Source organism: Nematolebias whitei, chromosome 14 (assembly GCF_014905685.2).
Source record: "Nematolebias whitei isolate Nwh7 chromosome 14, NemWhi1, whole genome shotgun sequence".
Taxonomy (NCBI): domain Eukaryota; kingdom Metazoa; phylum Chordata; class Actinopteri; order Cyprinodontiformes; family Rivulidae; genus Nematolebias; species Nematolebias whitei.
Window position 1 is genome coordinate 6167942 of NC_056511.1, and position 12701 is coordinate 6180642.

Genomic DNA, 12701 nt, shown 5'->3' on the forward strand with positions numbered 1-12701 from the left:
TCCAAACCCCATATTTACCGCCTGCTGCTGAAAGACAAAGGGAGTTATATTTTATAATTTTGTTCAAATATTTGAAGTCACGACCGTCTGGACAAAGTTTAATGAAACTGCAGGCAGTAATCTCTGTTCAACAGATTAACTTTAAGATTTAATCCAACTGAAGATGGCCGACTGACGTTAGAAAACTGCTACGGCTACATTTCACTGAGTCACCTGTGGTCACTAGATTCTCTGGAACACCTCGGGTCCCGCAGGTGGAGCTGGGAGGTCTGGACCTGTTCCCTCCATGACCCGACTGCAGACCAGCAGCAGAAGACGGAGGTGGTAGTAGCTGAGGATCATTCACAACAAACTGATTAAAAAAAATTTTCACTTTCGACCAAATCAGCTTGAACGGAGTCGTGAACTGGAGTTGAAGCGGGTCAGTGAGATTTTATTCCAGATGTTTCCAGCCGGCGTGGAACCTGCAACACGTCGCACAGAAAGAGTAAAGTTCTGGGGTTTTACCGTCTGGGTCGAGTCAAACGTCCAACAGCTCTGACCCATGAAGCTGCTGCCAGAAATCAGTCTCTCGCTCTCTGGTTCTACATGGACACATCTAAACCGTCCGGTCCAGTTTTAATAAAACGAGCCAGAACTGCTGATCCGGTCCGACCCGTGAGGTCTTCAAGTCACAGTTTCTGTCTTTGCTCTGCGCCGGCTGAGGGACCCGAGACTCCGGTCCGGTCAGAAACATCCGGCGTTCCTCTCTTCTGCTGCCGAGGGAACCCGGAGCTACAGGAGGGATTTCACCAGCGCCACCATGTGGTCGACGCCACACGCTACATCCACCACCCGACCCGGCACCGTCACCTGCCGGACACAGAGTCAGATCTTGTCACTAAAACAGAAACTTGTTTGATCTTTCACAGCGTGTTCATCAGTCACAGGAAGAGAAGAGCGGACATTCAGAGAGCTCGACCCGCTCCGATCCGGTTTAAATGCTGACGCACATCAGAGTAAATTTAAAATGTCTCCGGGGGAAACACCGGAGCAGAGATTTAAACGGTTCATCGGGCCGATCTTCTCAGAGCTGGAGCAAGAAACAGGCTGCCAGCATCTGCACCAACACGAGGAGAGGTTCTGGACGAGATCGGGTCTGGGTTTGACTTACTCGCCACGGGAAGTACTGGTCCTCGATCTTCCCGATGCCCAAACAGCCTCGGACGTTCTTCCCCCAAACGAATAGCTCGCCTCGATCTGGAAGGACGTCGAACAAAAATTAATCGGGCGTCTTTTCATGAGACGTCAGAACCAGAGCAAAATACTTTTACTGAGAAAATGTTTGGTTGGTGCTGAACAACAAAAATAAAGAATCAAATATTAAACTAGACAAATTACATTCCTGCAAAAATGCAGTGTGAGTGATTACTGCTGAAGAACAGCTAAAAGCAGCTGAAATGTAGCTGAAATTGAAGAACGAGCCTAAATTAGGAAGAGAAAACTGAACACATTTGTTGGATTAGGCTGAAAACATAAATGTGCACAAAAAAGTGGAAATTATCTGAAATTAGCAACAAAAACAGCTGAAAAGTACAGTAGCTAAAAAGGCAGAAAGAAGCTTAAATTACAAGAAGGAAGTGGAAAGAGCACATTTTTGATGAGTTAGGCTGAAAAAAGTTGGGATGAGCGCAAAAATGTGGAATTAGAAGAAAAAGCTTAAATTAGCACAAAAACTGCTAAATAGCTGAAATAAGGTGAAATTAGCTGAAAGAAATTAGAAGCATAAAAATGTTGTAGTTTGCAGAAGCAGCTGAAAAAAAGTTTAAATTTGCACAAAGAAGCTGAAGCAGAACAAAATGTGAAAGGAGCAGTAAAAGATCTGAAGGATCTAAAATGAGCTCGATTCATTTTCTACAAGATTAAAAGAAGCGGAAAAGGCTAAATATTTCAAAAAGCTAAATATAAACAGGATCGACCTTCACACAATGAAATAAAAACATTATTTTGTAGGCGATTACAAAAGAATCCCATCATCGTGAGCCGTTTACAAGCGCAAAATTATTTGATTGGATTGAAATGTTTCCAATTAAATAATCCAAATGTATCGTTCAGAGGTACACAATCAGTTCACGATGAGCGTTTACATGCAGTGGGCTTTAATTCTGAACAGAAGTACCGACATGCACAGAGTGGTAAACTCCTCTTTAAAAAACACGTGAGCGTCCAAACTGGACCCGCGCCAGGTTTGAATGACGGAGACGTCGCTGCTCTTCCTGACTGAGCTGCAGGTCATACGTCATTTTGAGCTTTTTCAAAGTTTCTAGTAGAAACGTTGTCGCTCACCGACATGCTAATATTATTAGCATCTATCCAGGTGGAAATACGTGACGTTGACAGGTCGCACGTGCGCAGTCGGGTCAGTTTCCCACGATCGGAATAAGATGATCAGATTGTTTACATTATGATTCAGCATAAACCACTCGTCTCATTCTGATCAAGCTGAATCAGATCAGAATAATCAGAATGGGGCGTTGACATGACATTTTTATTCCGATTGGCCGTTTAATCCAATTATGTCCATGTAAACACAGCTACGGATTATTTTTTCCTGCATTCAATGTTTGTACTTCTCATAAACATTTAATAAAAATGGTCGTCCTAACAGGAAGAAGTGAGCGGGCCCGAACCAGAAGCAACAACACCCGCTGTTTTTGTTTGTTACGTCGTCCGTCTTTACGGCCAGCAGCTCAAGTTTCAGATCAGCTCGAGGTGACCAGGAAGGAAAATAACAAGCAAAACAAATATAATTATATATTATTATTATTATTATTATACATATTATTGCTCAGCGGCAGAAAGTGAATATATGAAACACTGGACGGATTAACGAGAATCAAAAACCAACCGCAGCAGTCGTTTTGTTATTTACCTTTTTTAAAGATAAATATATTCATTAAAACAGTAACAGACATTTATTTCAGTGCTTGTTGTCCGAGGACCCGGCGCAGCCAGACCAGCTGGACTTGATTTACGGGCTCCGGCCGGTGGATGGAGGTGGTCCCGACCTGATTACGACATATTTGTGACCCGTGGAGGACGACGGTGTTTTCTGACTCTATTTCACCGATTTGCTCGTTGCTGTGCCGAGTTTGCTTTGGACAGAAAGTAAAGTCGTTTCAGGCGGCCGCACTAAGACCGGCCCGACCCACATCGAGGGTCAGAGACCGTGTCGACCCCAGCAGAGTGGAAGCGAGTCCTGGGGAGACTGGGCGGTGGAAAACCACACCGCTGTACGACAGGAGCTTTATAAATAAACTTTGATTGGACTTCTTACCCGTCACTGCAGCAAAGTGGTTGAGGCCACACCTGATCTTAGTGATGGACGCCGAGGGGTTGAACTCGGAGCGTCCGAACAGCGTGGGGGGGATCATCTCCGGGGTGGAAGACTCCGACAGGTTCGGGCCTTTTCCCAGAATGCCGTAGCCCCAAACAAACACCTCTCCTTTGTCTGGAACATTTGAGAGACATAAAGATGGAAGTTTTAGTCCAATAAAAAATATTTTTACTTCTCAGCTTCATTAAAATATTTATAAAGAACAGAATAAACAGATAATCTGTAAATAAAGAGCACAGATCCTTTAATAATCTGGATTACGATGAACTGACCGTTGAGAACGGCGACCTGTGTGCCTCCGCACGCTGCCTCGACCAACGTTCCACAACCTTTCAGAGGAAGATGACGAGGAGCGTTGATCTGAACGAGACAACAGGAAGTATTTTAACACGCGTCACTGTTTGAAAGGACGCTCGTTGCCGCCGCCCCCCGTGACGGTTTTCAACTAAAATGATCTTTTGTTGAGATTTGATTGATGGCGTTCGCCTGAGATCGATTCACTCCGGCAGCCATCATGAGTTGGATTGATGCCAAACATTAATCAGCTGTAAAAGTAAATAAAAACTACAGAAACTGCATTTCCTGTGAAAATGCACTGAGAATGCGAATTGCTGAAAAACAGCAAAAATTAGCTACAAAACATGCTAAAATGTAGCTGAAATTTAAGAACGAGCCGATGTTAGCTGAAGAAATTAGAAAGAACACATACTTGTTGAATTAGGTTTAAATAAGCAGAAATTAGCACAAAAATTTGGAAATTGGCTAAAAAAACTGAAATTAGCAACAAAAACAAAAAAAAGTAGCTGAAAAAGCAGAAAGAAGCTTAAACTACCAGAATTGGAAGGAGCTGAAATGAGCTAAAACAACGTGGAATTAGCTGAAAAAGCTAAATTAAGCACAAAAAGCTAAAAAGTAGCTGAAATAGCAGAAAAAGCTGAAACTAGCATAATTAAGCTGAAAGGAGCACGTCGTGTTTCTTTCAGCTGCTTCCTTCTGCGGGGGTCGCCACAGCGAGCGAACTCGCATGAAAGATTTGGCGACTGTTTTGTGCCGGATGCCCTTCCTGCCACAACCTGGACTTGAACCTGCTGCAGCTTTAGTCCACAACGCTGACCACCAAGCTAACACACACACACAGTTACTGCAGCCCCAAACAAGCTGAAATTAGCATTAAAAAATTATTTAGCTGAAAGTAGCAAAAATTACTACAAACACTTGAATTTATCTGAAAACGGCTCAAATTAGCTAAAACTGAAAAACATGTTTTTAAAAAGCTGAAAAGGTAGAACAAGTTTAAATTAGCATAAGAAATCAGAAAGAACACGTTTGCTGAAAAAGATTAAACGAGTGCAAAAAATGTGGAATTAGCTGAAAAAGCATAAATTTGCATAAAACAGCTGAAATAGAAAGTACCGGTAGCTGAAATAGAAAGTACCGGTTGCTGAAATAGAAAGCTGAAACTTGCTGTAAGAAGCACAAAACAGCTGAAAAAAGTTTAAATTTGCTCTAAGAAGCTGAAAAAAGCTGAACTAAATGTGAAAGGAGCAGTAGACGGTTGTAACCAGACCTAAAGATTTGAAGGATGTAAAATGAGCTCAATTCATTTTCTATGAGAATAAAAGTGTCAGAAAAGGTTAAATAATTTTAAAAAGCTAAAGTTGCACCAATAAAAAAAGTCATAGCAGGATTGTCCTGAAAGAGCCGAACGTTTTGATTTATAATTTGTTGAAATAGTTTGAAAACTGCGAGATGAGAGATGCTGAAAAACGTACGGATGAAAAATGGATGAGAACCGTGTGAACGCTTCATGAACATTCAGACAATAGTTACTTCCTGACAGCTTCATTGAAATGTGTGATATTTTGCTAACAAACAGGCGCTCGTGTCTATCATTAAGGCTTTGTGTTGACTTCCATTCGTTCTGTCGCCTAACCAAAACTGAACCCACATCTTGGCTCTAAACTTGAGAAGCGGTGTTCTGTCGTACTCGGAGCGGCTCTTCTGGACCCGTACGGACCACAGTCCTGAGCAGTTCTGGTCCTCAAAAGGCAACGAAGACGGAACAAACGAGGATAAATCTGTTGGTGCCTTTCCACAAAAACAGCTGCAGTTTTTCCTCATCAGTCCCAGAAACTTTGGGTCTTTTCAGCTGAACTGTGGACGACTGATCCTACAAACTGCTGTTCTGTCTGTAGAGGAGCTGCTGCCTCTTCTTTCATTACGACTCAGAATGTGACGAACGGCGCGATCCTTCCGTGACCTTGAAGTTCAGCTTGCTTTTTCCAAACGTCCCCACCTGGATCAACCTGGAGTCCTTGCCAGCTGTGCTCAGAGGAGCACGACGCTGCTTAGAGAAGGTCCTGAAGCCTTCACCTTCAACATGAACGTCTAGAATCTTGTTCCTGAGCGCCGCAGACGACTCGACCTTTGTTGTCGGCTCCATGTTCAGCGTGAACGCATCCATCCCAAACCACTTTGTTCTCTTTAAATAAACCGAATGTCTGATGAGAATCAAGAAGGCAGCTGAGATACTCGTGGACTTAGTTTGAAACATGGATCAACAAATCTGTCCAAACTAGTTTTTCACATCTTTGTAAAATAAACAAAAAATAAATTAATTTGTTGATTTTTTTCCTGTTCACTTGAACCTGACCGCTGGACTGACGGGGGACGTGGATCAGACCCCGCCCGTCCCGGCGGTCCCTCCTCACCTGCGTGAACTCCGTGACCGAGGCCAGCTGTCGGTACTCGGAGTTCCCCCAGCCGAACAGACGTCCGTCCCTGGAAACGGCCAGGCTGCAGTCTCCATACGAGCTGATCTGCTGCACGGCCACGCCCGCCAGATCGCCTCCAACCTCCACCGGCTGGGAGCTGACGCTGTGGTGCCCCAAACCTGAAACATCCCATAATACACCCATCAAACTCAAAACTACAACCTGGAGAAAACAGAGACAAAAAAAACTAAACATTCCCGTTTACAGCCTTTTACCACCGTGACTGCACGGTGTTGGACGGTGGAGACGATGGTGTCTGGAAGATGAAAATCCCACCAACAACTGGGCAGCGTTAACGAAACGTTCAGGAAATCACTGGACCAACTTCTACAGACCATTATACTTTAGTCAACACAAATCAAGATGGCCGCCACAGCCAACTGACCTTAACAAGCACAAAAATGGTTTGAACGTCACTTCGTACCCAGGATTTTTCTTTGAGTCCTGATCCAAACCTCATGACAACAAGTGACGGAACGTAGACGGACCAGTAAATCGAGAACTTTGCCTCAACTCTTCACCACGACTGACTGAAGCAACGCCCTCATTACTGAGGACGAGGCCCCGATCCGCTTCATCCTTTCATCATGCCCAGAAACTTGAACTCCCCCAGACACAAACCAGACACCCTCCTCTCCACGACTGCATCCATGAACGCCCCAAACGGGATCAGAGACCAGGGACAGGACTGGCAGAGTCCAGCCCACAAGACTCTGGACACAGCTCCTGCTTTGGCCATAAAGAGACCGGGTCACCCCCAACAGAACCCCTTTAAACCAGATTTACTGTTTGTCTTTGCCAGTAGCCATAGAGTCTGGAAATCCCTCCGTATAAAGTTTGTTACTGTGAATCTTGTCACGTTTTTATTTTTAATATTTGGCTGGTTTTCCCAACGACGTCACTCCAGACCAAAAGATATGAAGTTCTCAAACCAGCACTCTGGAAAACTGAACCAGCTGAAGTTTGACCTGGTCCACTGTGTGAGCCGGTCCACTGTGTGAGCCGGTCCACTGTGTGAGCCGGTCCACTGAGTGAGCCGGTCCACTGAGTGACCTGGTCCACTGTGTGAGCCGGTCCACTGTGTGACCTGGTCCACTGAGTGACCTGGTCCACTGTGTGAGCCGGTCCACTGTGTGAGCCGGTCCACTGTGTGACCTGGTCCACTGTGTGAGCCGGTCCACTGTGTGACCTGGTCCACTGTGTGAGCCAGTCCACTGTGTGAGCCGGTCCACTGTGTGACCCGGTCCACTGTGTGAGCCGGTCCACTGTGTGACCCGGTCCACTGTGAGCCGGTCCACTGTGTGAGCCGGTCCACTGTGTGAGCCGGTCCACTGTGTGACCCGTTCCACTGTGTGACCCGTTCCACTGTGTGACCCGGTCCACTGTGTGAGCCGGTCCACTGTGACCCGGTCCACTGTGTGACCCGGTCCACTGTGGCATTTGATACGGTAGTAGCTGAGAGTCATCCCAAAACGTGCTCGGTGCCGTCATCACTGCACGTTGCTTTGACCCGTCGCCCAGTGGAGCAGCGGGCAGCCCCAGGGAGAAGTTGTGCATTACAAGTCTTGCTCAAAGACACCACAACATGGTGGGGAAACGAACCTGCAACTTCTGGTCCCAAGGTGTTCTACCACTGCTCCACAGCAGTTCGTCCCAACAACAATCACGTCATTTGTCAGAACATTTTGAATCTTGTGGTTTCTATTTTTCTACAGAAATTAATCCTCGTCCACGTCGAAAAAACATTCAAACTTATCTTGTGCCTTCAAGGTCTTTGTTTACGTTCATAAATCATTTATTATCCAGGCTCTAGGATTCCCTGTGTATTGTAAAAGGTAAAGAGGTGAAGCGGACCGACCCGTCTGTCCATCTGCCCCCCACCCGCAGGCGAACACCTTCCCCGTCTCAGTGAGAAACAAGCTGTGGTCCTGCCCGCACGCCACCTGGAGAAATAAAGAAATACACCATCAGAGTCACTCCGCCTGTTCACCCAGAGACCCAGAACCAGAACCAGACTCACCTGGACCACCCGGCTGCTGAACCCTTCAATCCGGTGGATGACGTGGCTTCCACTGACGGAAGCACAAAAATTAATTATGTTCAGTTCATTAAAACATTAGAAGCGATGGGGGAAGTTATGTAAAGGTCATGGATGTTTTCACTTGCTAATGTTAAATTAATATAGAACCATGTGTCAAGAGAGGAGCCTGAAAACTTCTGAAACCTTTAACTGTGAGGCAGAGGTCGTCTTGACCTCGCCTCTGTTGATAACAGGTATTTCAGCTGTTCTTAAACGTCCGCGGGCAGACCTTGTGATCAGATAGAACGTCTTGTATGCCTGTTTTCAACGCTGCACCCCCTTAAAGAGTAAACCGAGCGGAAAAATCTTCTTGGTTCCTTCTGTGTGTCTTATTGTTTAATGGGTCGATGATGGGATAATTAAATTATCCAACACGAAGGCGCTCTGGTCACGTGACCCCATGATTCACTGTAGCTTCGTCGGCCATTACCAAAACAGCCAAAACATCTGCACTTAACGTTTTGACTAAATATTCCAGAGTAAGGACCGACGATGTACAAAACGTCAGAAATAATAATAAAGTGTACGCAACATAATAATAACGTAACGTTTGAATGTATATAAAAATGGAATGAAGTCAGAAAGCTGTGCGTGCTACAGATGAAGCGATAAAAGAGAAAGATTTGATCTTATTTATCTCTGAATGTGATCGGACCAGAACTGAAGCTAATAACGTAGCTGTTTAAAAGTAGCTTATAAAGCCGTTACTGAATTAGCTCGTAGATCGTAGCTTCTGCGGCAGATGTTCTGAGCTGTCCAGGCTGATTCATGCTTTAATTCAGCTCTAATCGTTAAAACAGTCCAAGCTGCTGTTTGTAACGATTCATTTTCTGCTCTGGGCATGAATCCTGAAAACGTTATTTTTAATTTGAGGCATAGATTAGACACTGATCACTGCAGTTAGCTGCAGCTAGCAGAGCATCCTGATGCAAGCTCAATAATCCAGGTAGAAAAATATAAAACGGTTCAATCTGGTCCTCTGGACATTCAAAAAACAAAACAAAAGCAGATTTTTACGTTTTAACAATTTACACGTAAAAAAAAAAAAAAGTTAGTTTCAAATTCATCAGTTTAGTTGAAATCATAATTATTGAAGCAGCTGAAAGTCGGTCATTAATTACTGACGGACTTTGGGTTTAGTTGGACTGACATGACATCCAGATGTTTCACATTACAGATGAGACGTTACTGTTCTGACTGGATAAGATTTAGCTAAAAAAAAAAAAAAACATAACGCGCAATAATAATATTAAAAACTGACGACACACCTGTAGACCTCCTGATCGACGATCGTCCGCCCACACTGGCCGTACGCGTTGTTTCCCATACTGAAAACTAAAAAACACAGAGTTTCACGACGAGCCACGTGTGAACAAAAAGAACTCGATAAAAACTTTGTGTTCGTTTTGTTCTTCTGGCAGTTAAATCTTTAAAGACTGAGTTTTAAACCGAGAGCGGCTCCTCTAAAAACATTATCGCCCGCCTTTTGCCTTCGCGGGCGTTTTCAGTCATGAAGGCTTGATGTTGAAGAACTACAAAGATGGCGTCAGCACAGTTTTAGCAACATGAAGCATAAATCAGAATTTAATTTCATTCGTCAGAATAGAAGAAAAAAAGTCTGTTTTTTAGTTTCTATTCTTAATCAAACCTGGAAAATACTCAAAATAAACGTAAAACTTTTAAACAGCTGGAACCGAACACACATCAAACGTTAGAACAACACCGAAGGACTGCAGAACCTCAGCAGACGTTTTGGACGACATGAAACCACCGGCAGAATTTGTTCTGGAAATGATTAATTATGCAAAAGAGCTGAATGACAGCCGAAGTTTGTTGAAGCTGAAACTAGAAAACCAGTAACTGAGAGTTAAAACGAGCAAAACAGTAACTAAAAGCTAAGATAAACATTAGCTAAAGTTAAAACCAGCAAAACTAGCTAAAAACTAAAACTAACAAAACAGTAGCTAAAAGCTAACCATAAAAAAAGTTAAAAGGTAAAATAATCAGAATGCTAACTAAAAACAAACTTCAGCAAACAGCTAAAAGGTTAGATTAACAAAATAGCTAAAGCTAAAACCAGCAAAACTGGAGCTAAAATCTAAAACTAGCAAAACTTGAGATAAAAGCTGAAACTAGCAAAACAGTAGCTAAAAGCTAACCAGAAAAAGAGTTAAAAAGGCAAAATTATCAGAATGGAACTAAAAGTTAAAACCAGCAAAACAGTAGGCAGGGCAGCCGGCTTGGGACCCGAAAGTCCCAGGTTCGATCCCCAGTCACTGTATATCACGTGGCGTCTCTGGGCAGCACGCCTCATCCCCAAAATGCCCCCCGGGCGCTTTCAATAGCTGCCCACTGCACCACCTGGTGGTGGATGGGTTAAATGCAGAGACTAATTTCGCCATTGTATGGAAACATACAGTGCTGACATTGTGATGACATTATTATTATTATTATTATTATTATTATTATTAAAGCTAAGATAAACAGAACATTAGCTAAAGCTAAAATCAGTTAAATTGTAGCTAAAAGCTAAAACTAGCAAAACAGTAACTAAAAACTTTGTGTGAACCTTTATATCGGTTGCTGCTGTTACACTTGAATTTACTCACTGTGGGAAAATAAAGGCTGTTTCTATTCTTTTTAAAACTAAGATGAACAGAACATAAGCTAAAACTTATACCAGCAAAACTACAGCTAAAGATAACATAAGCAAAACCATAGCTAAAGGCTAAAACTAGCAAAACATTAGCTAAAAGCTAAAACTAGCAAAACCATAGCTAAAAGCTAAAACTAGCACAACAGTAGCTTCAAGCTAACTTCAACAAAACAGTGGCTATAAGCCGAAACGAAGTAAAATTGCTGAAGTAGATTTCACAAAGTTTTCAAGGATTTAAAGAAAGTTTAGTGTTTTATGATCAAAACATGTAATAAAAGGTAAATAATGTGAAAAGTGTAAAAGTTATTAAAACAGCGTTATGCCTGTAACGTCCTGAATGAGCCGAACATTTTGATGCCTGAATGGCTGAATTAGCTAAACGAACGCTGAAGTCCAAACTAATGTACTGAAGAAACCCAATGAATCCGAGGTGGACGACGTGAACTGATCCGGGTGTTGGGTCTGCGTGAAACGATCTCTCACCTCCCTCCCGGTCGGTGAGGACCAGGGAGTGGGCCCGCCCACACGACACCTGGACCACCCTGGTCTGCAGCGGCGCCACCAGAGGCAGGGCCACCGGGGACGGCTCCAAAACGTAATCATAGCTCCGCTCTGCAGAGAGAGACTGAAAACTCTAAACTGTTTCACCTGTCAGTTACATGTCAGACGGTTTTAAAACATTCCCCTAAAAAAGATTTAACATCACAAACTGTAAAAATATCTACATTTTAAATCAACTACGACTGACTAGCCACCACAAAAACACCTCAAGCTCAGCCGCTTTTAAAGATAACGAGCTAAAACGTGGTGTGGTAGTAGCTGAGCATCGTCCCAACACATACTCTGAGCACAAAACTTTAGCACTGACTGCTGGTGTGAGCCCTGTTTGTTAGCAAAATATCTCAAACCAGTCGACAGATTTTAACTAAACTCTCAGAAAGTAATCATTGGATCCATAACTCATTAACGTTTAGAGTAACTAATTCAAGATGGCTGCCACAGCTAAATGACTAACAAAAATGACTTTAACCCTGATGTGGTAACAGAGTCATACTGGACACGTACGCTATGGGCGCTAACAGATCATGAGGTACTTTTGACAATAAAGGTTTATAAAAATATAATTTGTGCCGTTCAGTCACTTTTTCTTCCCTTTAAAAAGGTTTTTCGGTCCTTTGGTAACAATAAACTGTATTTTTGCTTCAACAAGGTGATTCCTGAATCTAAATCTAAAGTCGTGTTTGTATCGCACCGCGGCTGTGTTGGGTGCGCTGGAAGCCCAGCTGGGAGTCCTTGTTCAGGCCCATGCCCCACAACTTGGACACGTCTTTGGTGGAGGACGCCATGAGGGTGAAGCCATAACCGCAAGCAGCCGAGGAGATCTGCAGCAGAAGAACCGCAAATTCATCAAACGTTCATGAACAAAGATGGAGACCTGTTTCAGCCACAAGATTTCCAAATTTCTCCAACAACTGAACCTTGAACCTGAAGTTTGCTCAGCTGAGCTTGAACACAGAATGGTTACAAGGAACTCTGGGTAATAAAACATCCGCCATGTTGTTCTGTAATTAACATCGGGTTCCAGATGAGCGTCAACGTGACCTCGACACGACTGTTCCTGCTTCACTTAAAATCAGAGACATTTTATAAAATTAAAATCACTGCAAAAGTGACAAACTGGCAAAATAGTTGGCCAGTAACAGACCAGAAGAACAGCAGCTAAAAGCTGCAGTGATCAGACCAGTAGCTAAAAGCTGCAGTAATCAGACCAGTAGCTAAAAGCTGCAGTGATCAGACCAGTAGCTAAAAGCTGCA

General features: G+C 43.5%; 1 protein-coding gene across 1 annotated transcript in view; it reads right to left on the bottom strand.

The window, feature by feature from the left end:
• Nucleotides 1-713: 713 nt before the first annotated feature.
• rcc1l (RCC1 like) overlaps nucleotides 714-12701 on the bottom strand; it is a 13029-nt gene continuing 1041 nt past the window's right edge. Inside the window, exons 2-11 of the mRNA XM_037688219.1 lie at nucleotides 12139-12268; nucleotides 11370-11498; nucleotides 9499-9565; nucleotides 8171-8222; nucleotides 8009-8093; nucleotides 6025-6269; nucleotides 3649-3736; nucleotides 3317-3490; nucleotides 1154-1239; nucleotides 714-852 (exon numbers count right to left, since the gene is read on the bottom strand). Coding sequence (XP_037544147.1) covers nucleotides 775-852; nucleotides 1154-1239; nucleotides 3317-3490; nucleotides 3649-3736; nucleotides 6025-6269; nucleotides 8009-8093; nucleotides 8171-8222; nucleotides 9499-9565; nucleotides 11370-11498; nucleotides 12139-12268 — 1134 coding nt within the window. The 3' untranslated portion in view covers nucleotides 714-774. The remainder of the gene's footprint in view (nucleotides 853-1153; nucleotides 1240-3316; nucleotides 3491-3648; nucleotides 3737-6024; nucleotides 6270-8008; nucleotides 8094-8170; nucleotides 8223-9498; nucleotides 9566-11369; nucleotides 11499-12138; nucleotides 12269-12701) is intronic.